This window comes from Anser anser, assembly GCF_964211835.1.
Source record: "Anser anser genome assembly, chromosome: 18".
In the NCBI taxonomy this organism is placed as follows: domain Eukaryota; kingdom Metazoa; phylum Chordata; class Aves; order Anseriformes; family Anatidae; genus Anser; species Anser anser.
In genome coordinates, this window is record NC_139739.1 from 8,623,410 (window position 1) to 8,647,054 (window position 23,645).

At 39.9% G+C, this 23,645-nt stretch overlaps 2 protein-coding genes across 10 annotated transcripts in view; one reads left to right on the forward strand and one right to left on the reverse strand.

Annotated features, from left to right (window-relative positions):
• ARVCF (ARVCF delta catenin family member) overlaps window positions 1–3,940 on the forward strand; it is a 276,400-nt gene extending 272,460 nt beyond the window's left edge. For 2 of the 3 annotated variants that reach the window (XR_014573475.1, XR_014573478.1), the window contains one exon: window positions 1–3,940. The gene's annotated coding sequence lies outside the window, so the exon portion shown is untranslated. The other variant, XR_014573476.1, reaches the window with a different exon arrangement.
• COMT (catechol-O-methyltransferase) overlaps window positions 2,944–23,645 on the reverse strand; it is a 27,179-nt gene continuing 6,477 nt past the window's right edge. For 5 of the 7 annotated variants that reach the window (XM_083803521.1, XM_083803518.1, XM_083803519.1 and 2 more), the window contains exons 2-5: window positions 10,542–10,824; window positions 8,513–8,706; window positions 6,621–6,752; window positions 2,944–4,174 (exon numbers count right to left, since the gene is read on the reverse strand). In XM_083803521.1, the coding sequence (XP_083659647.1) occupies window positions 3,995–4,174; window positions 6,621–6,752; window positions 8,513–8,706; window positions 10,542–10,824 (789 nt within the window). In that variant the 3' untranslated portion in view covers window positions 2,944–3,994. Of the gene's footprint in view, window positions 4,175–6,620; window positions 6,753–8,512; window positions 8,707–10,541; window positions 10,825–21,144; window positions 21,230–22,658; window positions 22,814–23,645 lie in introns of those variants that run through there. The other 2 variants (XM_083803516.1, XM_083803520.1) reach the window with 2 other exon arrangements.

A 23,645-nucleotide genomic window follows, 5' to 3' on the forward strand; every position in this document is an offset into this window, starting at 1 on the left:
GACTGTAAGGTTCCATTTACTTGCGGATGCTTGCTGACAGCATTGGGAAGGTTGTCTTCAGCTTGCCTTCCCTCCTTATTTCAGATATCCTGAGTGTATCCCCAGGAGTTTTGTCAAGTCATCAACAGTTTGTGTTCTTGCAGCTGGAGGATCTATTTTCACAAGCGTTGGTGGTAAGATGTGGGCTCCTGAGCTTAGTCTCCCTGCTAGGTATCATCACTGGCGTTCTACTGCAATGAGGAATCTGATTTTTTTTCTTTGTGGGTGCACTAATATGACAATGAATAGCAGATGTTATAGGTAAGATACTGAGCTTAAACAAGTATGTTGTTTCTCCAGCTGACCTTTTATAGCTGTCAAAGTGATTTTGTGTCCAGCTTATCACAGGTTGGGCAAATGGAAGCAGTGAGTCCTGCGGGTGAAAGGTTGACCTGGTAACAACGGGCAAGAAATACCACAGTCCTTGTCTGTTTCAGGTTTCAGCAGTGTCTTAGGGGAACATCCTGTCATCATTGCTCCCTTCCCCAGTGTCATCTCTGTGTTACTGAAGCACAGCAATGGCAGAATCTTGTGGTACAGGCTGACAGTGGGGGATTTGTTACAATGGGAAGTTATTGTGTTACAATTAGACCATCAGCTGAGCTGCAGAGGCAAAGACACTAACATTCTTTTACTATGTTTAGTATGTGTGCAAAGCAAACAGTAAGCTGTTACTCATGATACTTTATTTACTGATTCTTAATTGATTGCTCAAATCAACCAAACAAGCACACATCACAGCCCTGTGGTGCCATCTCTGTCGGGAGAGGTCAAATCTCAGTCATCTCTTGCCGCTCTTGCAGGGATTTCTCTATGTTCACTGCATCTAATGTTCATGACTCACTGCTCAAAATTTTTCAGTGGGGTGCTTTCACTTCCTTGTACCAGTGGGAGAAAGCAGTAGACCCTATACAAACATGTGACTGCTGTTTACTCTGGTGAGTAATTTCCTCTGTAAGGACTGCTACATGGGTGCTGTTACACTCAATTTGGTATTAAAGTAGAAAGCAAAAGGGACTAGGGGTAGGTTTGACTTCTTCATGAATCCTCCACCTCCCTTGTACACCGAAATAAAGAATCAGTTCAATATTTTGAAAAACATCCTGTACCTTTGAGGTAACAGAGAGGCTGTGGCAGAAACCATACTTCACTTTCATGTGTTGCTTGAATCCCTAAGACTACCTAGAGAGTAGCTGTCACTTGGCTAATAAATCTTAATTAACGGTATTTGGTGGGATCAATCATTTGTGACATGAGTTACAAGAATGTGTTGAAGGCTGTTGGTTTTGTTCTAGGAGAGATCTTTCAATTGGGTGCTTTTTATCCATGGTACACTCTTAGCAGTCTGTTTTACGTACTTCCAGGTGCCCTGTTTCATACGTGGGTTATGCAAGAATAGGTTGTGTCTTCTAATTACAATAGGTTGATACTGCAGTAACACTTAGTAGGTTTTCAGAATATATTTGAATTAGAAGATCCATTTCCTTTTGCTTCTCATAGAATTCAAAGCATGACTTTATTTTAAAAAGTAACCCTTCTCCCTTGGAGATCTCTGATTTTTATGTCAGTGACTCAAGATCACATTTGCTCAACTGACCAAAAGCCTTTTTTTTTAATTGTCAATCACCCAAACAGTCAGGCTTTTTCCTTTTTCATCCCTTGCCACTGATAATTAAGAGCATTTCAGAAGTGTTGTCAAGCAGAAAAATTTATCTTGCATGTGGAATTTTCTAAATAATCTGATGATACGTACGCTGTGTTTATTTTTACATCTTGTCATGTGGGAGATACCTTTTTTATACTACAAGGTGGCTGTTACATTTGCATATATATTGCACATTCATTATTCACTAATACATCTTTTGAAATATCCATGCCAACTCTGTAGGTTCCCTCCATTCCTCATTTTCCTGATGGTCTCTCATTAATTTTGGCCACACATAATGGTATTAACTAGCAGTAGAAGTTTATTTTTCTGACCTTCTCTTGTAAAGTGCAGAAAGTCTACCCATACTTAGGCATCCTTCAGTGTGCATCTATGAGACTTATTTGTTCACTAGTATGTGGTAAGTGCTCTGCTATGGCAAGAGTGTCTGTTTGGGTGCAAAGGTGTGTCAAGCTAGAAATGAAAGAGGGCTCTTTGGAGACAAGGCCTTAGATGCACAGAAGAAAAATCTGGTCACCTGCAAGTATCTAGTTTCCACTGTGCTCTAGAAAACTGTGTATGCCAAGTTGGCTTGAAGATTTTCTTCTTCGCAAATTTTACAAAAGTTGTTTGGAATCTCAGTGACATGGAGTTGACCATGAATACCAAGAGGACCTGGTGCTAAGCAAGCTTACAGAATAAATCATTGACTTGTTTTACAATGCAAAATAAAATAGAGGTGTCAGAACACAGGGACTGCTCCTTAGCAGCACAATAGAGGCTGAGAGGCTGCTTCTGTATGATCCAAACCCGCATAGAAAATCTTGTGTCTTTCCCAACTGTGACAGAGTTTAAACTGTTAAAGAAATTCTGATAATGTTGTCTTCTCTTATCCCTGTGAAATGCACACGTTACAAGCCAGCTGGGTCACCATGGTTTTCCTCATCCACTTTTGAACGGTGTCACCTTAGCCTGTTATATTTTTCTTTTATAATGTGGAGCAGTTTTCTATGATGTTCATAATTGGTGTCCTCAAGATGAATTCATCGAGGCCAGGGCTGATATGCCACTTCAGTAAGGTGGTCTGGTCTATAAAAGGAAGAAGCTGATAACATGTCTGAAAGAATCCCTGGTGGAAAAGACAAGGAAACGGTTATCCCCACTTTTCAACTGTTGGGTCTTTCTGTGGTTGTTCCAAGGATGGAAATCTCAGTGCAGTGCAGAATCCATGGGAAACAAAGGAAGTCACTTGCCTGCTCTGTTGTTTTTCAGATTTTATTTATAAATGCAACCATTGCCTCATTATATAATGACAGTAAACATGGCAGAGAATACCAGTGGGTATTCCATAATTTTAAGTACAACAATCAGGTAAACCAGGACACACCTGATAAAAACCCATTCTCTCTGGTTTTTATTTTTGTTTCTTAAACATACACAGCACTTTAGAGTAAGCAACTTGCCCTGCCTCTAAAAAGCACACACTATGTATACACTCTCTAATAAGGGGATAAGTAAGCATAATAAAGGGACAAACAGGACAAACAATATTTTCTCAAGATCTCAGTGACTTTGTTGTTTTGGCATTCTGTTAGAAAGAACCTGTTGCTTTTGTTATCTGTCGCTGCATTTATTTTAATTTTTCTTCTTCAATTTTCTCTACCTCTGCACGTGCAGATTAACAAATTTGTTTCCTTGTCCTATGCAAAGTTCTGATACATTTTCTTATCACTGCATGGGTCTTTCTTCTTTCAGTACATGCCCTTTTCTCCAGCATAGAGATAATTAACTCTTGCAGTAACAATGAAAAAATGCATCTGATATCACTGTAGGAACTTTCACTGCTTGAAGTGGCATGCTAACAATTTAGCATAATCAGTGCTCCTGAAGTGCTCTCCTTGCAACATGCATGCTTTTTTCACTCTGGAGAGTGATTAGTCAGTTTAGCTTTGGGACACGAGTTTTCAAAAATTGAGTGACTTTTTCCACCCTGCCCTAACCCCAAACTGTGGTTGTTTGGGTTTGAGCTCTAAGTAACAGACTATGTTTTGACAATGTGTTGGTCAAGGCAAGGCAATTTGCATTACCTTGGGTTTGCTGAGCAGTGTGTAACAGGCCTTGGAGCAGTCACCCTACTTACTTCAGATCTTGGTTTCCACTTGGTCTAAAGTGATTTCCTCTAGAATTTGCTTTAATTACAGGCTCCAAAAGAAGAAGAAAAAAAAAAAAGGCAAAATTTAAAGCATAGACAATTAACTTGTGCAGTCACATTTACGTTATTTGAAACAAAGGTTGAGTATTACTGGCTCTCTATCCCAAAAACACAGCCTTTTCCATAGCATCCTGCACTTTCATATATTCCAGATGAGATGGGTAGTTAGTGCATTGGAAACGGGGGTTGTTGCGGATATAGTTAACGAATTCTGGAGCTCCTGGGACGATGATATTGTCGGCCAGAAGAACTGAGCCCTTTCTCAGCAAGCTGCATTCCTAGAAAGAAGAAAAATTGCTTCATAGTGGCTGTTAAGTGGACATTGGCCTGAATGTAACGTGCTTTTGTCTTAATCATATCATACTCAAGTGCCTGCATCCAAAAACCCATTGTACTTTGGAAGTAAAAGGAAGAAAAGACATGGGAAAAGCTGAAAAACTCTATCCGGTCCTTTGTCGTCATGTTTAACATGCTGACTTTTTCTGTTAACACAGTCGGTGGAACACCAGAGATGCTGATAACATATTAGGTCATTCAGGTTCTGAAATAACAAATCAAGTGCAGTGGAGGAGTGCAGTTTGCTCATATTGTTTCCAACCATGCTGCTCATATTGTTTCCACTTTTTTTAATACATTAAAATGTTGTAGTAGCTCTTAAGGTCACCCAAGAGATTGGCATGTACCAGTCTGCTTTGGCTTGTCTCAGAACCACTAACTGAATAAATGAGACTTTCTGAACTTGTTTTTCTTTCATCTTGTGTAACTTTCTGCTGCTTTGTTCAGGAGCTGGGCATGAAGCAGAGTTTGTGCACAAGGAAGATCACTGACAGATTTCCATAAGGCATAATTATCTTGCAATAGTCACTTCAAGTTCAGTGTTTATCCTCAGAAAACCTACAATCCTAATTTTTACTGGTATTTTTGTCCACTAGAAGTTGCTTATCTGAGTTAACCAGCTCTTTTAGAACAGGAATTTTGAGGTTTATCAGGCCCGTTATTACCCTGTGGTAACAGGCAGCACTTATAGCTGGAACATGGTGGGTTTTGTCATTGCCAGCATTATTCCCAGCAGATAAGTCCTGCTGATGAGTGTGCTGCTGAGGCTGTTCAGCTTACTGCTCATGCCTCTGGTGACTGAACACCAGTCAGCACACAGAAGTGATTTTTTGGCAAATATCCTCTGGTCTGTTTCTATTGTGCAACTTACAGAAGCTTGAAGGTGACAACATGCTGTATTTCCCACTGGTCATAAGGATGTCAGGCTTTTCTAGACATGCAGGAAGGGGAATGCTGTCTGGGCCATTTGAAATACATACCAAAATTGCAAGTTAGTTAACATCTGAGAAAGCTTGGGGACTTTTTTGTCATCTTTCTCTTCTGAATTTCGTAAGATTTTAAGCAAAGCAACTTTGTGTCACGGTTGCATCAGACTAACCACAAACTTGGAGCTAAGCTACATGTTTGTTTTGGTTGTGTTGGGAAGGTTAAGGTCTGATAAGGGTGCAGATATCTCTTCCCTTGGAAAGAGCTCAGTCATCCTTACACAGCCAGTATAAAAGAAAACATTCTCTGGATACACATAACTGGGGGGAGGGAACATTTTCTTCAGCTACTTCTGTGTAAATTCAATACTGGAAATTTGAACCCCAGATTTCAAACAGCTATCAGGAAGACAGGGGTGAAATTAAAAAACAGGAGAGCCTGGATGAGAAAATATTGTTATAGGCCTCAAGCAGGGGTCAGGAAGTAGATGGTGGGCTCTCAATGTAAGAGGCAGCCTCAAAAAAAAGTGGATTTATTTGTGAAGAAAATAATTGCAAAATGGCACTTCCATCCAAATAAGCAGTTCTAAGAAGTTTTATCAGTCTGCAGTGCCAAAGTTAGGAGAGTATCTCTGTGTGCTGTGTTTATACATACAAATGCTGTGAATCTCATTTATTTAACAGTTAAAAATATCTTCCCTTCCCTGAGTACTCTAGAATATAGTTACCTCACGTCCAGTGCTACCCATCACTGCCTACTGCTGTTATGGACAACTTGTTTTGTAATGCTAGCAGTAACTGTTAAGGGGAGTTGGGAAGAAATTAACACAATTTTTCCACATGTAGGGCTGGAGATAGTTTGACAGCACTTCTCTAGCAAGTGCTTGACTGGGGCAGCCTGCACTCTTCTAAAGGTTGCTTTACAGCCAGTTAATTAGGTGGAGTAAAGGCTCCCAGAAAGATGATACCCAGCTGCACTACCAAAATTGTATGTCATCAAAAGGCTCTGCTGGCGTAGCAAAACCAGGCAGAAAAAGGGATACTGAAAAGTAAAAGGAAATTGTAGAGGTGGAGCTGGGATATGCGGGTCCTGAGTCTCACCTGCTCCCAGGATCAGGATGTTTTTGGGTCAAGTTTTCCAGTTTAGTGACCATGCAGATACTCCAGTGAGTGTAACATCCACATCCTGCTCTCCTGCAGCTGGGATTTCTACTGCAGACCCGTTTGTTCAGTAAACAAAATGGCTTAACACTATTTGCCAAGTCCTGAGCTGTGTACTGTGGGCAGTTGTCCCAGATAAAGGTTTGGGATCCTGTCCTCAAATCCTCTTTTTTTCATAAGGTTGTTATTTTGGCTGCTATTCTTCATTTTACAGAGGATGAGGTTCTTCTGTTAGAATGTAGGCCTCACAGACATCTAGGTATTTGCTACTTTACTTTTAAGACAAATTGTGCAAACTGACCTGAAGCAGGATGGTGTCTGGTGTGTATCTATCTTTCCAGTGGTCCAAGAAGACAAAATCCAGAGTATCCACTTCATATTTTTTCTTCAGCTGAGGGATAATTTCCTCTGAAGGGCCTTCTACGAGTTTTACCTGAAATGCAAATCTACCTGATGAATTGTGAGCCATAAAGAAAAGTCACATGTCCCTCATTTCAAATTGTGGGAAGACATCAGTGATCCTTTTTATAGTTCAGTATAGCCTTAGTTGATCTGGTAGAGTTGGATCATGCAGACTTTTTTTGACAAATCAATCCACACGTGTTCCAAAATATTTTTCTTCTCTATTACTATTAAAAAAAAGTTTTCTGTTGTTTCTGTTGGATAATGTGATTTTTAGTGGAAACACGGGAATCTTCTGTTGAAAACAGAACTTTTATTATTTTTGTAGTTGTATCTCACTTTAAATAAGTAGTCCAAAGGGAAGCAGAAGAAACAACAGGTTAGTTTAGAATACAGCTGGAAGCTACTGTATGTCAAATTGATATGGCCAGTAGACGAGGCAGGACAGACTCTATTACATTTCGCTTACAGGTTTAACGGCGTAAGTACTGTTAAACTGCAAAAAGTTGCTGCACCCTGACTTGTTAAGCAATTGCCATATTCAAAGTAGTAAGGAAATCTGTCTGGTTTATGACTCAGCTGATCAGGAGATTAATCAGATGCGAGAAATGCAATTTTAGATGTCACTGTTACTTCAGGTTCTCATCAAAAAGTTAACAAACACATTTGAAGATCTCATGGTGGGATTTAGTTCTTCAAGTTTTATATGTGTTGAAGTGAGTTGGTTAGTCAGTAGAGAGGCACTTCTCAGGCATGAGACCTGACTGGCTGAAGATGTCTGCTCTGGGCTGAGATGGATTATAGACTGAAAATACCTGCAGCTCAGCCAACTGTACAGGGAGTTGAGACACCTTGCACTGCAAAATTTAGATATGTATATTGTGACCAACTAGTTTTGGGCAAATACATCTTCTCTGAAGTCTGTTGCACATAACATAATGCAACTCTCTTCTGTGAGATTCTGTAACAAATTAGACTATACTTTAATTTTCTTTTGTATTCAGTAATCAGTGTTCACTGATCTGAAGGTTTTAGTTTACACACAGAAAACCAATACTCTAGCTTTTGAGAGGTAACGTTGTGAAGTTCTACTTCTGGGAGAGATCAGGGACTAACTAGGCACAGAGCTAGTTAAATTAATAAGAGCTTGGTGCACGAGTAAAAGAAAACAAAACGTCTATGAATAAATGTGGGATAGAAATCATAGAAAGGTTCCTGATTATCAGGAGGAGTTGCCTGTGGGGTAGTCTAGTAGTTCAGTAATGGTAGTAAATCTTGCCAGTTTTGCAATGTGGTTGCTAATTTTATGGAAAGAGCTGTGTGTGCTGATGTCCTGTGACTGTATTAAATGAAATAACTGACTCAGGAGCCTCCCTTCAGGTCCATATTCTTAGAGTCACCATGAGCTTTGAAAGTAGCTCTCAGCAAATGGCGTGTCTATTGCAATAACCAGTGAGTAGTCTTGACAAGCCTTGACAAGCCCAAGACTCTACTAACCCTAACCCTAACCCTGACCCCTAGCTGGGTCTGCATCATACTTGGGCCCCTGACTGGTGCTCACATGTTTAGCTCAATTCCACCGTGCAAAAGAGATGACGACTTTGGTCTTCTGTATGGACAATGATAGCTTTTCCCTGCTATCTAGCCTGAAGGTTACTCTGCTTGTTCCCAGACACTTATGGCGCTATACTTGCTTGACAAGTAGAATAACAAATTTAAACCTATTCGTGTTGCTTCTGTGCATAAAGTCCCACTCTCTATGTATTGCTTTCTGAGAAAAATGGTATTTACCTTATCTTGTACTCCAGCAAACTCAATCATCTGTTTAGCTATAGCTGCAAATTCTGGGTTGAACTCCACAGTGAGAAGACGAGCGCCTGCTTTCAGTAGCCGAGCAATCCTAACTGCTGAGTAGCCGCAGTATGTTCCCAGCTCCAGTGCAACTGATGGATTGATCTCTTCCACTGTCTTGTCTAGAATTAAACCTGAATAAATGAAAACAGGTTAACTTTGGACAAAATCAAGCTAGTTTGCATGCAGATGGGTAAATTAGGGACGAGAAATTTGCAAAGTCCATGCACTCAGGTGCTCGGGACATTAAAAATATAAGGGTTGATGTCAAATTGTGTACTGTTTCCTCTGCAAATAGGCTTGTCTATGATTAACTTGATCAGGGACATTCTAAGATTCAAAAGGCACACTTTCAACTAAAAAAATCTTCCTTAGTTTCACAATTTTTAAATATTTATGAGCGAGAAAGTGCCTGAGTTAACTAAAATATTTATAGTGTTACAAGGGAAAAATGCAATGTGTTTTCCCAAGAACTTATTGCAGAAACTGGAGGTGTTTGCGAAATATATAAATCCTGACTTCTAAGTGCTGGTATTTTGTTGCAGTGCTACATGCAGTAGTCTGATACAAAATGTCTCAGTCTAAATAGTTGTCTAAAGGGAAAAAGAAAAGTCTAGTTATAGGTTGCAAAGTATTTGAATTCACCTGATGAATTGTGGGACATAAAATACTTAATTGTTAACAAAAAATATTCTCAAAAGTGAGTGACGGTGTGCTATATCTAATCCTGAAAAAAAAAAGGAATTTAATTGTTCAAAAGCTGTCTGCTTTTACTTATATGCTTAGAAACTAGATAGCTAATCTTAAAAGTATCTGAAGGGATTTTACTCTGAGCCATGGACTTGCTCAGGGCATGTACACATTTCATATGTGAAATTTCCTAGGTGTCATTTGTTTATGCATAGTCTGATGATAATGCTTGCATCTTGAGATCATGTGGTTCTTCTAGAAATCTTCAGAACTAAAGGTGTATTAACTCTGATGGCTCTTCTGTCCGAGGAAATTTCATTTGTTAGAGCAAAATTAGAGTGTAATTATTAAAAATATAATCCCAAATGCTCAAAGTTTAGAGTTTTAGGATTTCCTACTTGGCCATTACCTACTGTTCTGTTGCCCTAACTACCCCCGACTGGTATGCAGAGAAGCTAGTTTCAAAAAATGTACCCCATGACAGAGAAGCATTTTTATTATAGCACTTGCAGTTGTACTTCATTAGGTGCATTAATCCCAGGCTAAGCTAAATTTCCCTGCAATTTCCTAGTAAGAGGTACTTCTGTGTCTAATTCATAAGGGAATGTGTTAACATTTTGCCATTACAATTTTTTGAACAGACTGTCATTTTCCTGCGGTTAAGAAAAAAAAAATGTTTTGTCCACATAGTTTCCTGTAGACAAGAAAAAGATGATTTACTTGCCTAGTAGCAAAAAGACCTGATAGCTGCTTTTGTGTATTACATGGGTAGGATCTTTCCCCTCAACAGTAACTTGTAATTTATACTTGCAGATACAAAATTCATATAGTTTAAAATACTTCCCATGATTGGTTGTTTGTTGTTTTTGTTTTTGTTTTTTTTCATATTCAGTATCTTTCTATTAAGGATCTAAAAGTCCTTGATGTAAGGAATTATTCCTCAAGGCCGCCCTTTATGGGAACTAAGGCACAACATAATCATAGATTCTTTCCCATAACTTGTCACCCTCTGCTTACACACTTGCACGCACCACACAAAACTAGATTTGATCCTATGACTTCCTGGATTACTCACTAGATCCTCCTCCTCAAAGACATCTGCACAAGTATTCATTACTGTTTACAGAACTACTCTGCTGACCACAAGGCTGTTGTGGATGTGATTTTTTTTTTTTTTTTCCCTCCCAGCGGATGGGAGTGACCAAATGAACACAATAAAATGTCCTATAATCTACTAGTCTTGAAGGATCTTCCAAGTGCTGATCCCTGCTGCAATTACCTTTCTCATTGCCAACATTCATGGCCCACTCTTTCTGGGAGCAGTACTTATCTATAGCGTCCATCACGCTACAGGGGTCCCCTCGGACTGCATTCTGCAGCACAAAATTTAAAATTCTCTGTTCTTTGCTCTGGTTCATGATGAAATTAGTTATTTTCTCCCGGATTATTTCATTCCAGATAAGGGCAGCAGTGCCATTTCTCCTGATGAGCACCACAGAGAGCAACAAAATGAAAAGCAGGACGAAGACAATGAACAAAGGGACTGAAGAGCTCTCCAGCATCTGGAAGGAAAGAGAAAAAACAGCCCAGAGTTAAGGTGGCCCAGGAGAGAGCTATTGTTTTTTGTAAATATTAAGCTGAGTCACCCACAACCCACCATGTCGAACAGCAACACACACAGTTTAATTATGACATTGTACAGAGAAGCTGAACATGATTGTGTCACTCGATAATGGATGGTGCTCTGTGGCACTCCCTTTAGAAGCCAATTTTACAGGCAGTCAACAAGTAGCTTTATTTAATGCTCTGGTCCCTTCCCCCACACAGCTGCTCAGTCCTGGCTCCAAGCATGCCACTGCACAAGGAGCCTCTCAGCATCAAATCTGTTCTAACCGTCTTCAAAGGATTCAAAATCTTAATTAGACTCTGCATGCGATCTCACTCTTGTCATTTTTAAACACTGGAAAACTACTGAGCCTTGGTAAGAAAATATGGAACTTTTCACCCTTTATTTTTGAACAAAGCATCAGCAGAAACTGGACAGTGTTAGGCACCATTCTGTTTGAAATCAGACTGCAGGTCAAGTTACTCCGTGGCATGCAGACCCCCTTTGCTAGCGCCTGCCCTTCTGGCGTGCTCTGCAGTGAAGCTGAGCTGGACGTTTCAGAAGGACTTGAGCTGCCTCCCTCCTCTCACAGCCTGCAACAGAGGTACCCAGGTGGAATAGTTCACAGAAGATGGTTGCCTTTCTCTTGCTCATAAACCTTTTGACACGAACCATCAATATGACACTTTTGAGAACAAAAGATGCTTTTTTTCTAAAGCAGAGAAGTTTTATCACTGGTTATAAAAAATGTAAAGCTAAATCCCTGAACCAGAGAAGAGCCCAGGTTCATGCAATTCGAGAAATGTAAGAGAAGGGAACGTTCTATTACTCCGACAGGCCAGCTCAAATTATCTGATGGAGTTGTGTCTATTCTTCCCCTGAAATTTAGTGTCAGCTGCCAGTGCCTGTGTTTGCACAGCATGGGTCGTGTGTGCAAGTTTCTGTTCGTCTCTCTGAATTCAGGGCATCTGAACGTAAAGCTCAGCAGATGGGATGCATGTCACCCTGTACAGCTCAAGCAATAAATCCTGTCAAAGCCATTTACTCTGATGGATTTCAGACAAGCCAGTATAAAGAAAGGTGCATTTATTTCCATGCAGGAGTCACAGCACAAAAGATGTGGTAAGTAAGGGTTCTTAAAATTAAGGTATTGATTTAGCCTTTGAAAGAGTGCCAAACTAAGGGTTCTGAGTCGCCTGAGGCTTCTCTGTATGAGGAGTTCCTCTCATCCATCCCAAAACACGGCTCGTCTCTGCTGATGTCCCTTAGAACACCACGTTTCCACCACTGCTGCCCACAACCAGGAGCTGACAGTTTTTTACTGGGAGGGCAGCACAGGTTGGAATGCACTGCAGTTAGCATTAGGATGAATGAATGCCAAGTTCCTTTGTTCTTGAAGTCTGATTTGGCATGTGAGCACAGGTCTAAAGGATTCAGAAAGTATTTCTTAACCGCAGCATGCTGGCTTGAGTCGCAGTGTTTTTTAAACTGTTATTTTTAAAGAACATGACACTCAACACTTTGTAGTCTCTGCTTCTTTCTGCTATGACTCTTCCTCTTCCAGCTTGCTAAAGATGGTTAACAGCTTCCACTTGTAATTGTATTAATGTTCCACCTACCTGGTGGAACATTCAGCAGAACCATTGCTGCAACTGGAGCTACAACATCCTCAAAAATTTTGCCTAAATTGCCAAGACCAGAAGTAAAGGGGCTACATGCCTAGGCAAGGATTCCCCTAGATCTATTCCTACCTATTCTTGCTTCTTTTTTTTGTTTGTTTCCCCCAAAATTGTCCCAGGAAAGTCCTAAATTTTATGCGTGGTCAGACCTCTGTTCTGCAGTGGGACCTGGCACACACATCACCCATGGGAAAAATCTGCAGCACCTCCCTGAATTTTGAATCATCATGCAGAACACATTCCGAGTTCAGAAGATGACTGAGTTGCCATGGAGACATGCTCAACCTGCAGTACAGTTGATGTTTGTTCACCCATCTACTTATCTTAGTGGCACAGCAAGTATAATTTCCTTGGAGCAGTTAAAAGTCTATTTCTTTCAAACAGTCACCAATGCTAATACTTTCCTTTATAATGCTTTTTTTGCAAAGACTGACCTGACACTTCTTTTCAGGGCTCACCAGCATCATTAGCGCATGAAAATCTTGTTTCTTGGGCATTCTGAATTTTGTTTCCTAGCTAGTAGGAACCTGCTTCTTTACCTTAGCAGGATCATGAAGGTCTAGATGTCAGTTTTTCTTCTTCCCTTCTATGCACTAGTAGTTCTGCTGACTTAGAAGTGCTAACTGTCCTGTGCCTTCCAGATAGGACTTCTGCTCAGGAAGAGCAGGGCTACAAAGATGGTGAGGGGTCTGGAGGGCAAGACACATGAGGAGCAGCTGATGTCCCTGGGTTTGTTCAGCCCAGAAGTGAGGAGCCTGAGGGAGGCCTCATAGCAGCCTGCAGCTCCCTCACAAGGGGAGCGGAGGGGCAGGCGCTGAGCTCTGCTCTGGGGACAGTGACAGGACCCGAGGGAACGGCATTGAGCTGGGACAGGGGAGGGTCAGGCTGGGGGTTAGGGAAAGGTTCTGCACCCAGAGGTGGTCGGGCACTGGGACAGGCTCCCCAGGGATGTGGTGATGGCCTCGAGGCTGCCAGAGTTCAAGAAGCGTTTGGACAATGCTCTCTGACATGTGGTCTGATTTTTGGGTGGTCCACTGTGGAGCCAGGAGTTGGATTCAATGATCCTTTTTCATCCCTTCCAGCTCAGGCTATTCTATGATTCTATGGCCTTTCCAGTCCTTCTACATGAAGATGTTCCTTCCATATGACCTGTCCTCTAGAGATTTGGATTGGGCTATGAAAATGTCACTGGTTTAATAGGAAAAATCTCTCTCTAGCTTTACTTGGCTTGTCTTTGTATAACTTTCGTGGCTTACTTGATTGGATGGCCGTTGTTGGTGGACTGGGATTACTGTGAAGAGTTGATTTTCTTAGTTTGTGGGATTTTTTGGAGTTGGTGGTGTTTGTTTTGGTTTGGTCTTAATACCTTAACAAAACGAACCTGCTTGAAGGTAAAAATCCGTCCCTCCCCTTTCATATTGCTTCCCAGGCATGCAATAGGGTAAGTCAGCAAACCAGATTTCCATTGTCTTATTTTCCCACACTGATACAGGTTTTATACACCAAAATTATAAAACATCACAAGCTCAAAAGCCCACGTATTAAGGAAGGGCAGCTTCTTCATCATCTATAGCCTGTGAAATGCTATTTCATAACACATCTCTGTTACCCAGTACAGAGAAAACAGCTTGGATTAGGCCTGCTGATTTTCAGTAACTTCATCTGATCTTGAACACTTCACTTTCATGCTTACTTGGACAGCAGTATTTTCTTAAAGATGTTGTTGTTTTAAGAGAGTGAACTTAGTGGTGTAGAGCAAGACACCTCGTTTCAGAGATATATGACATGTTTTCAAAGGTATAGATTGTATGTAGGCTGCTGCCACCCTTAGCAGGTATTGTAGTGTGACATCCTGATACCAAGAACCAAGTAGCTTGACAAAAAAGTGTACTTTGGGATATACTTCTGAATCACACAGTGAGCCATTGCCTTCTGTCTCTTCTAGCCATTCCTCACTCAAAAATATGAGTAGGCTAACAGTCTTTTCAGCTTGTCTGTAAGGACAACAACTGCTGGTTCTGCTGGACCACCCACAAAACAAATTTTGTATCTTCAGCTTTGAAATCTTATTGCTTGCAGTTTACCCAAGGATCCTCCTGGAAGGCAAAATACAGACCTGCCTTTCTCTTCATGTCATAACGGATCTAGACTGGTGAATGGCTGTTAGCACTGAGTTGTGTGCAAACTTTGTCTAACGTTCGTCAAGTACACAAAAAAAAACAATAAATGTAAACCCAAATGTTTATAATTTGGTGATGATCTTAGATCTAAAGCTAAAATAAGGAGGAACTTCACCTTGGCCATTCCTGTGATCAAGTGCTCAGGAGGATCCATTTCTTACAGTGCATCAGTCAGATCTTTGGACTTCTGAATCCCTTAGTTGATGCTCCCATCCGCAACAGCAGAGCCCACCTGCCTCCACAGATCCTTAAACACTCACTGGCAGCAATAAACTATTCAGTACATACTGTTTTTTTCTTCTATTAGACCGGTTCACTTGTTTTGCTGTATCAAGGAGTATTTCTCAGTTATTGTTTTTCTTTGTTTGCTTTTAATTACTATACAACATCCCAGCACCTTCTTAAACTGTCAATTTCAGTTGTTCTTAACAAAACCTCCTTTAGGAGGCAATTATACTGAAAAAAACTTTCCAGGGAAATTAGCTTTTAAAAAGAAAGAAACCAGACTTATCTGGTTCCTTTTATTGTTTTTTTTCCTTTTTTTTTTTTTTGAACACTGCTTCTTTTTCCAAGGTGGTTCCTCCTTTAACTTCTGTCTTCTTGGATGTAAAAATAAATTTAGTGATGGCAGTAAACTGTAAAAGTAGCCTGCCAAAGGCAAGATGCATTAGTGATAGTCATGCACCAGGAAGAGGGGAAAAAAATGTACCAAAATAGGTAATTGCTTTCATATTCCTAGCTGAAAAATATTTGATATGAAAATTAAGTGCATAATTCAACCAGTTTAAAGCTACCACTACATAAGAGACAGTCTTATGACAGCTTTAGAAAATGCAACTGTAATTTTAACTTTAATGTGGATTCATGGGATTCATTAAATATTCAATAAAACTGAACTTGTGCATAGTCAAGCTTCCCATTACCACTTATTACAAGACAGTCGCTTTTTTAATCAGTGAGGTTCCAAATACACAGGTTAGCACTGCAACCTCTTCTGTGCATTAGAAATGTCCTGATAATATGACCCTTACCTTTGAAAAATGTGAAATTGAGGAAGGAAATAAACAGAAAACTGAATGGATAACATTATGGAAAGGGATGAGTAACACTTATAACTACATCTATTTTCACTAAGACAGAGTTTAAAAGAAAACATATTAAAAATTCAGGCCCAAACCTGTCAAACTACTGGCAAGTCTTTCTAAGGCACTGCATTATTTTTTTCTGCATTTAGTCTTAACTCTTTTTGTTGGGCTTCATGAGACCAAATCATAACTCAACAAAGTAGTTCAGTAGTTTTTTCCCAATACAAACTGTAATCAAGCTATCAGCATTTAAATGTGAATTCCTCTGTTTCAGATTACAGGGATTAAAAAAAAAAAAAAAAGATACTTTCAAAGAAAGTAGCAAACAAAAATTGTGGGACTCTGTTTCCCTGCCTTACCTGTCTTGAATATAGTATACTTAAGTCATTCCAAAGGCTATAAAAGAATTCTCAAGAGACTGGCTCAGACTTAAAGATCTATTATTATGGCAATATTTAAATTACAGGATTCCTACCCCCACCACTATTATAGGATCTCCAATTTTTCTAAAAATATAAAAATACCTGTGAGATGGAGCACAAAACAATACATCCTATTCTACACCTACAGATTTTTGCACAGGTGACTCCTGCCATTTCACCACAGATTACAATAAGGGCCTTTCAGTGATACTATTCATCAGTCCTTCTGGTAAGTTTTTCCAAGTACTGTTAAAAACTATTTGGTCTTATTATTCCCTGAAGTGAAAAAAATAAGGGTTAGAACAATTGGTAACATCAATTTTTAAGGTAAGTCTAGGTAACATGGTGAATTCAAACTGAGATTTTTCTTAGTGTTCAATAAAAACTGCATTAAGTCTTCTTAAGGGTGCTAGAGCAAGGTGTATGGGGATTTGATCTAATTTACTGATTGCTGCTGTTTCTCTCTCACATTCTGAAACAACCTCCCTCTGCTAAATATATATATATTTACTGAGAAGAAGAATAAACATATTGAAAGTAAGCACATTTAAATACTTGAGTTTTAATAAGGACATGTGCCTTAATGAGCATCGCACTTGGTGGATTAAGAAAGTATCAAATTTGATTATTTAACTAGTCTGAAGCTCATTTCATTATACTATGAATAATTAACAGGAACTCATTTCCTACAGAAATGAGATGCAGAAATAAGAGCTGGCAGGTATTAAAAATACTTGGGAGATTGAACACTATTGGATAGAATATTTTTCTAATCAAGGTGAATCCTTACAAGCGTATTTGTAGGACAAACTGATACTGCTTTGCTTCATACTGAAAATGAAGTCCTGAACATAATCACAAAAGTCTCTTCTACAAAGACAGCACGTACATTAGACTACCATTCTCCAGGACTACCATGAGAGTAAACTTTGTGATCCTGAGTCAGGGGATTTAGCTTTGAGTCTCATTTTGGCAATGGTTTCCGGATCTGACCTTGTGGGAATTGTCTTACCTACACCTTTGCTGCCATGCATAAGTTAATGTTACTGCAACTTCTGTAACTTTCAAGGTGTTGTGAAGCTGAATTCATCTTTGTCAGAGAAGTCTGTGCTATGGATATATGGATAACACCCAAGGAAGCACAAAGTGATTTTATCTGTGTTAACTAGACAGATCCATTCTGAGATACCAAAGTAGCAAACACCTACGCGACATTGCTGTTCTTGAGTTTATGAAAAACAGGGAAAACGTAGAAACAAAGAGTGCCTCAAACATCTTGCTACAGTGATTTCAGCCTGCTGACAAATCAGGCCTCTGAGGAAAGATGATGTTACATCCAACATTGCTATAGTTTTGCATGCATTTGATCTAACTGCCAAGTACTGGTTGGCTGTTCAAGAGTTTATTACCGGTCTCCAAGCATCCAGACAGTACTTTAGCATTCTGATACCAAAGGGTTTAGAATCTAATTTAGATTTTATTAGCTCACACAACGTGGTGAATGGGGAGTGCTTGGTAAATTTATACCCTTCAACCTTTTCTTCACAGAAGAATCTCTCTATCAGTCTGATGATGTTGATGGTAATAGAAATGGATGACAATAGTAGAGTGCCTGGGGACAATGGGGCCTGAACTCCTTGCTGAGACACTGCTGCTAGGTCTGCAGAGAGGATGTAATAACAAACTATTTTCTAGAGCTTTTCTACTAAGGCCATGCAAATTAACAGATTAACCCCTCCACACACACCTTTGTGAAGGAGGTGGGAGTACTCCCTATTTTTAGAAAAGGGTTGAAAACATTTTTCAGGAGGTTTAAATTCAAACCTTTTAAACGCTTTTGCTGAAATTATGCCCTTAAATATCTGATGCACTAAAGTACATGGAGGATTTGCATATTAGTGAAGATATATTATCTGTTTAAGAAGCATTGAAAAAACAATGCAGAAGAGTTGGCACATTTCTACACATTTAAGAAAAAATCTGATACCCTGCAGTAGATCAGAGGAGATCTGTGCTGCGCCATGACAGGGACAGGAATTCCTGACTCTTTGTCCTGTGCTCTCTTGACTGAAGCGATTTCTGTTTTGTGACATTTTGCTTTTCTTGATCTTTTCCCAGAGCAAGAAAGGCAGAGTATTTTGATCAGAAAGCCTGAACTAACTTCTGCCAAACATGTTGTACCCTGTTGCTGTAGGCAACACAATTCAACAGCTTCATATTTTAGGACTTTTAAAGGTCAAAAAAAATATTCTTTTTACCTCTTATTCTTTCAGTATTGTTTATGTATTTTCAATTGAGAGCAACACTGTGAAGAATAATCAGTGTATTGCCAAATGTGAATAGCTTGTATTTCAATGGAAACTTAGTCTGGGCATTCAACATTCAGATTTTCCACTGACATCATGAAAACAAGCTGAACAGACTTTAGATAATTTTTCACTAAGTATTTCTTGCATGAAATCTAAATTTCTCTCTCCCTAGGCTTTTTCAAGCTACTCCAATTTAGCTTCGCTACTGTGACTACAAAAATTCAGACTTCTATAAATGCAAAGTTCTGATTATTTTTTTTCCCTGGTCCTCTTGGTTTTTTTTTGTTTGTTTGTTTGTTTGTTTTTTCAATCTCTTCTGAGATTGAAAGGTAACAAATACAAGTTTCTTGTTACTGAATGAAAGGAAAAGAACAGAAAAGTGTCTATTGCCTACTAGGGACCCCATCAGCTAAGCTTCATGAGGGTGTTTTAACTCCATTCTCCCTGGAAAGACTTCAGTTAGGATAATTAGTATGCACTTAAAACTTCCTTTACAGTAGCTATTGTCTGAATGGTAGTCAGTACACTCACCCAAAGGACAAGGTTTATGTAATGGTTATGTGCCCCATAAAACAGAGTGGGGTTTAGAACAAACTGGCCTCACTCATCTCCACCCAGCAGGAAGGCCCACATGGATCCGTAGAATTCTGATTCAGACTGGCCTAATGAACACAGTGAGCAATTAATGCCAAAGTCTGGAGCGAGGGAATTCTATGATAGGAAAAGCACTTTAGTTTTCAGGAATAAGCTCCATTCAAGTACGCCTAGGTAGTGTTTTTTTCTGACAGTCCTTACTCCCGCTCCCGAGCACTAGCTTTGTTTGTACTATTTCTACCTGCGTTTGAAGCCAGTTGAGTTGTACAGATCCCACCTGGGAGGCAGTGGACTCTTGAAAGAACAAAGCACTCTGCTTTGTCAGCACGCTGCGAGCTGGCCTGGAGAAAGTTTTTTGAGCTGAGGTTTTCACATTGCCCAGGGGGTGAAACAAGCTCCTTTTGAATGATTCTGACCCCTCCACCCCCAAATGGAGAAAGGGCTGAAAGAGGAAAGACCAGAATGGCTAGTTGACTTCAGCATAATCACCTGTGACAGCCCTATTTTGTATTCTCTCCTTGTATCACAAGGACCAAGGGCTGAATCCTCAGTGTCCCAAATCCCTACTGCACAGTCCTGTCCTGCTTCCAAGGCTACCAGCTAATCTAGTGTAAATCTGTCTCTCTACCAGCACAGCTTTCTGCTCTGCACAAGCTGCTCTTCTGGCCAGGGAGAATGAATGACGGAAACCTGGTACTGAAGACACCCACTGAGGGATCTGAAAGAATAGCAAGGAAATCACTGCTGAGATGAAGGTTTATATCCATGAGAATGAACAGCTCTAATAGTCCAGGCACAATGGGATCCACCACAGCACAGCAGGTAACCAAAGCACTGCATGGGAAGAGGCAGCCTCACAGAAAGCAGGGCATGGGACCTTGGTCTCAAATCCTGAGTAAATAGCCCCAGAAAAAAAAGTAGCTGGAATGGGCAGAGTTTCTCATACTTCAGCTAGAAATTGCCTTCTGAGAAATCCCTCCTGAGAGAGTTTTAGTGAAACTGGTATGGATGGCCTCACACAATAAGATTTGGTTTCAATGACCACTGCCAGAATCGTGTTTTTTCAGAAAATTCCTTGTCAGTTCCAATTCCAGTGATCCTGAAGGAATGCTGAAAGTGTGGGACTGGCAGATAAACATGATACCAGCTCCAGGCTGCTAAGAAGTACTGTTAAACTTGAATGACAAGTAAATTGTTTGCTGTGTTAATGTGGTTAAGCTCTTTTTCCACTTAGGCAAACTAAAGCTGTAAATCAGGTAATTTTTCTTTCTCATTTAAATACTGCAGTGCTGTGCAAATGCATGAGGTTTTGAATCTGAGGGCTTTGTTAGGGGAGTCCACGCCTCCAAGCAGAAAAAAGTAAGCTTAAGTGCAGAGATGAAGCAAAGGTTGTTTATAAAGATCACCAATCTGACATGCTGTTAACAATACAAGTAAATATGAGTTTGTTTTTTAAAGAACAGAAGGTAAGGGATGTCCATAAAGGGCATCAGAAAGATACTCTATAAGCAGCAACAGGGCTAGCATACTAGCTTTTGTCATTATACTTCTTCACAGACATTTTGCTGTTGCAGAACTCCCTATTGAAAATTTAAATCCCCATAAAATACAGCTGCAGAAACACATTTATAAAAGCAGCTATTCATAGTCAAATATGAATAAACTGAAGCTTGACTTGCATTCAGCTTTTTCTTGAGTACAAATGAGTACCAAATTCTAGCATACTTATAGCCATAAATTACTTTTCCAATTTAGTTGGGGTTATCTCATCTCACTTCTTTCAGCTGTCAAGGTTTACAATGCAGTAGAAATGCCTTACACACAAATATGTCCTACTCTTTCTCTGTGAAAGCTCTAACTGCCCACAGACTGGCTTCCTGACAATGAGTACCAGTCAAAATGTGGAAAACATTGCTTCTTTCATATTCGGCACTGTTTAAAATAGTGGCATTATCTAACACAACAAATCATGTCAAGTCTGAGAAATAGAAAAATATAAATATGTACCTTTCTCGGTACAGCAGAAGCTGTTCCCTCCAATCTTTTCCTGTGCTGCTGTGATGTGGGCTTCGTAGAATAAGAGTCCAAGAGCCTGCAGTATTCAGTCACATTCAATCACATCAGAGGAATAGCTTATCGGTTCTGTTACACGGGCTCTAAAAGGAGCGGTGTCCTTTTCCCCAACTCCTCCTTTCACTCCTTAAAGGTGCTCAGTGCTCTAATAACCTTAAAGAAAGCTATTTGTCTCTCCCCTAATGACAGTGTTCTTGTTACTTAGTTACAGCACAGTGAATGCTGACAAAGTCAGGTATGAGCCAAATCTGTGCTCAGTGTAAATGCACTGTGTTCAATCAAGCAACTCCAGGAATGAATTTGGCCCAAGGGATTTAGTTCTTTTTTCAGCTCAGACGTGGCACATACGGCCAGTGCAGAAGTTGTAGAAACAAGACCTAAGCATGTGGGTTAAATATAGAGTGCTGCTGGAGGGAGGTGAGTGGAGATATGTACAGCAAATTGCTTAACAACAGCTACGGAAGGAGGTGCAATCAATACATTATAAATAGTATATTTGAATTTCTATAGCTTCTTATTGAAAAAAAAAACACTGAACTAACAGCCGTATTATAGAAGAGGCTTATTCCAATAAACTTTGTTTTTGGCTTGACTGTCTATCTTGTCACCTTCAAGGTGGAAACAATATAATCAATCTGCAAATAGATTATACCATAAAAGAGATTAAAAAAAAACAAACAACAACAATTATAATAGTTCTCTGCTGTATTCACACTAAGCTCAGACCTAGTCAGTGAGTGTTTGAAGCTCTAGCCTAGAAAATATTTAAAGGATTCAAAGAAAGGATTTCTGTAAAACACAGCAGCAGCTGGAAATGAAGAACTAAAACCAGGTTTTGTCATATGAGGGAGGAGATCCTTGAAAGTATTAGGGGCTGCCTCAGAGCATGACAAGAGAAGAATAAAAATATGAAGTGGATGAAGTGAATACAGAATTGTATGAAAAGGAGGTAAGTGAGGATGAAAGTGTTTCTAGTAACTCTAAACAAAACACGATTAAGACCCTGCAATATAGCACAGTGCCCAGTGTCAATACAGAATAACTTTGAAGTATCCTTTCCACATATAACAGAGCTTTAGCTCAACAAATATTTTCTTATAATCTAAACATCAAGCAGAACAAAGAATGAAAAAAGCAATAGCATTCCCCAGCTCCACCAACAGTAATTTCCTGCCTGGTCTAAAGCTAGTTCAAAAAACATGACAGGTTGTCTCTGCACAATCCCTGATGCCACCCACAGTTAATTTTAACTGAGAATTTCCTTAAGTGCAGGGCTGTGGTGAAAAGACCTTAAAACAGTAAAACTTAATTCTGTGCCCTGACCTAGTCCAGTAATCACAGAGTTATTATTTGGAAATGTCCTTGCAGTTAAACAGCGATGGTTGGGAACTGGTGGGTGGTATCAGCCCATACTCTACTTAGCAGAACAAACCAGTGCCAAGACTTACCAGACTGAGTAGTGTCCCATGAAAACACTTAAAAAGAAGTTCTAGTTTTGAGCTGAATCATGTTCTTCAGGCTAGGAGCATGGGAGGAGCAAAATTGCTTCTGCCTGCCCACAACTGTTTACTTGCATGATAAACACTATGCCTGCAAAAGTAACCCTTTCTCTTGTCTAGATATTCCATTATGTAAGAAAAAAATTGTGAATGGCAGTAACTGCAAAACTAGGTAAAGCTATAGGTTCAGTTAAACCACCCAAACCGTGTGATAAAGTCCGTAAGTTGCTTCCAAGTAGCAGCAAATAGGCAGTAGAAATCTTGTAATAGGTTATTACTGGATATTTTTTTACGTAAGAGAAATTTCTTTGATAGGATGGTTAGATATTGGTTTACGCCTTTCTGTAATTTACCTTTTTGCCACAGACAAATGTAGGGACAAGATCTTAAAAGATAGATGTGGTATTGTAGAGCAGTAGGATATTACATTCACAGGGCATATCTATGCAAAGATGTAGACCCAGATGTCTGAGCTTGAGCGCAGCACCGCATTAATGGCAGCAGGTAAGAATAACTGGCTAGTTCAGACTGACTTGCTCAGACAGTGACAGCGCTGAGCTCTGAGCTGTCTGCACAAACTTGACTGGACTTGCTCCAGAACGCTGCTTCCAGTCTCAAACAGAGGCTACACAGCTGCAATCACATGATGCGGTGTGGCAGCATTATCCCCACTGTGCATAGCACGGAGCAAAAGCTTTCCCAGTAAATCCATGCCTGGCATAACAACAAATGGCATTCCCTGCTTCTAACAACCCTGGCCAAAGACTTTTTTAAAAGCCTTAACAAAAGAAGACAGGAGAGCTAGCACATCATAAACCCCACAGATCATGTGAAACACTGAGCGGAAGAAAATTCTTTTGAGCTTGCATTTTCAGAATAGCAGGAGGGATTTGCTTTTATGTGCATTTGCTGTTTTCCACAGTCAAATTAGTTTCT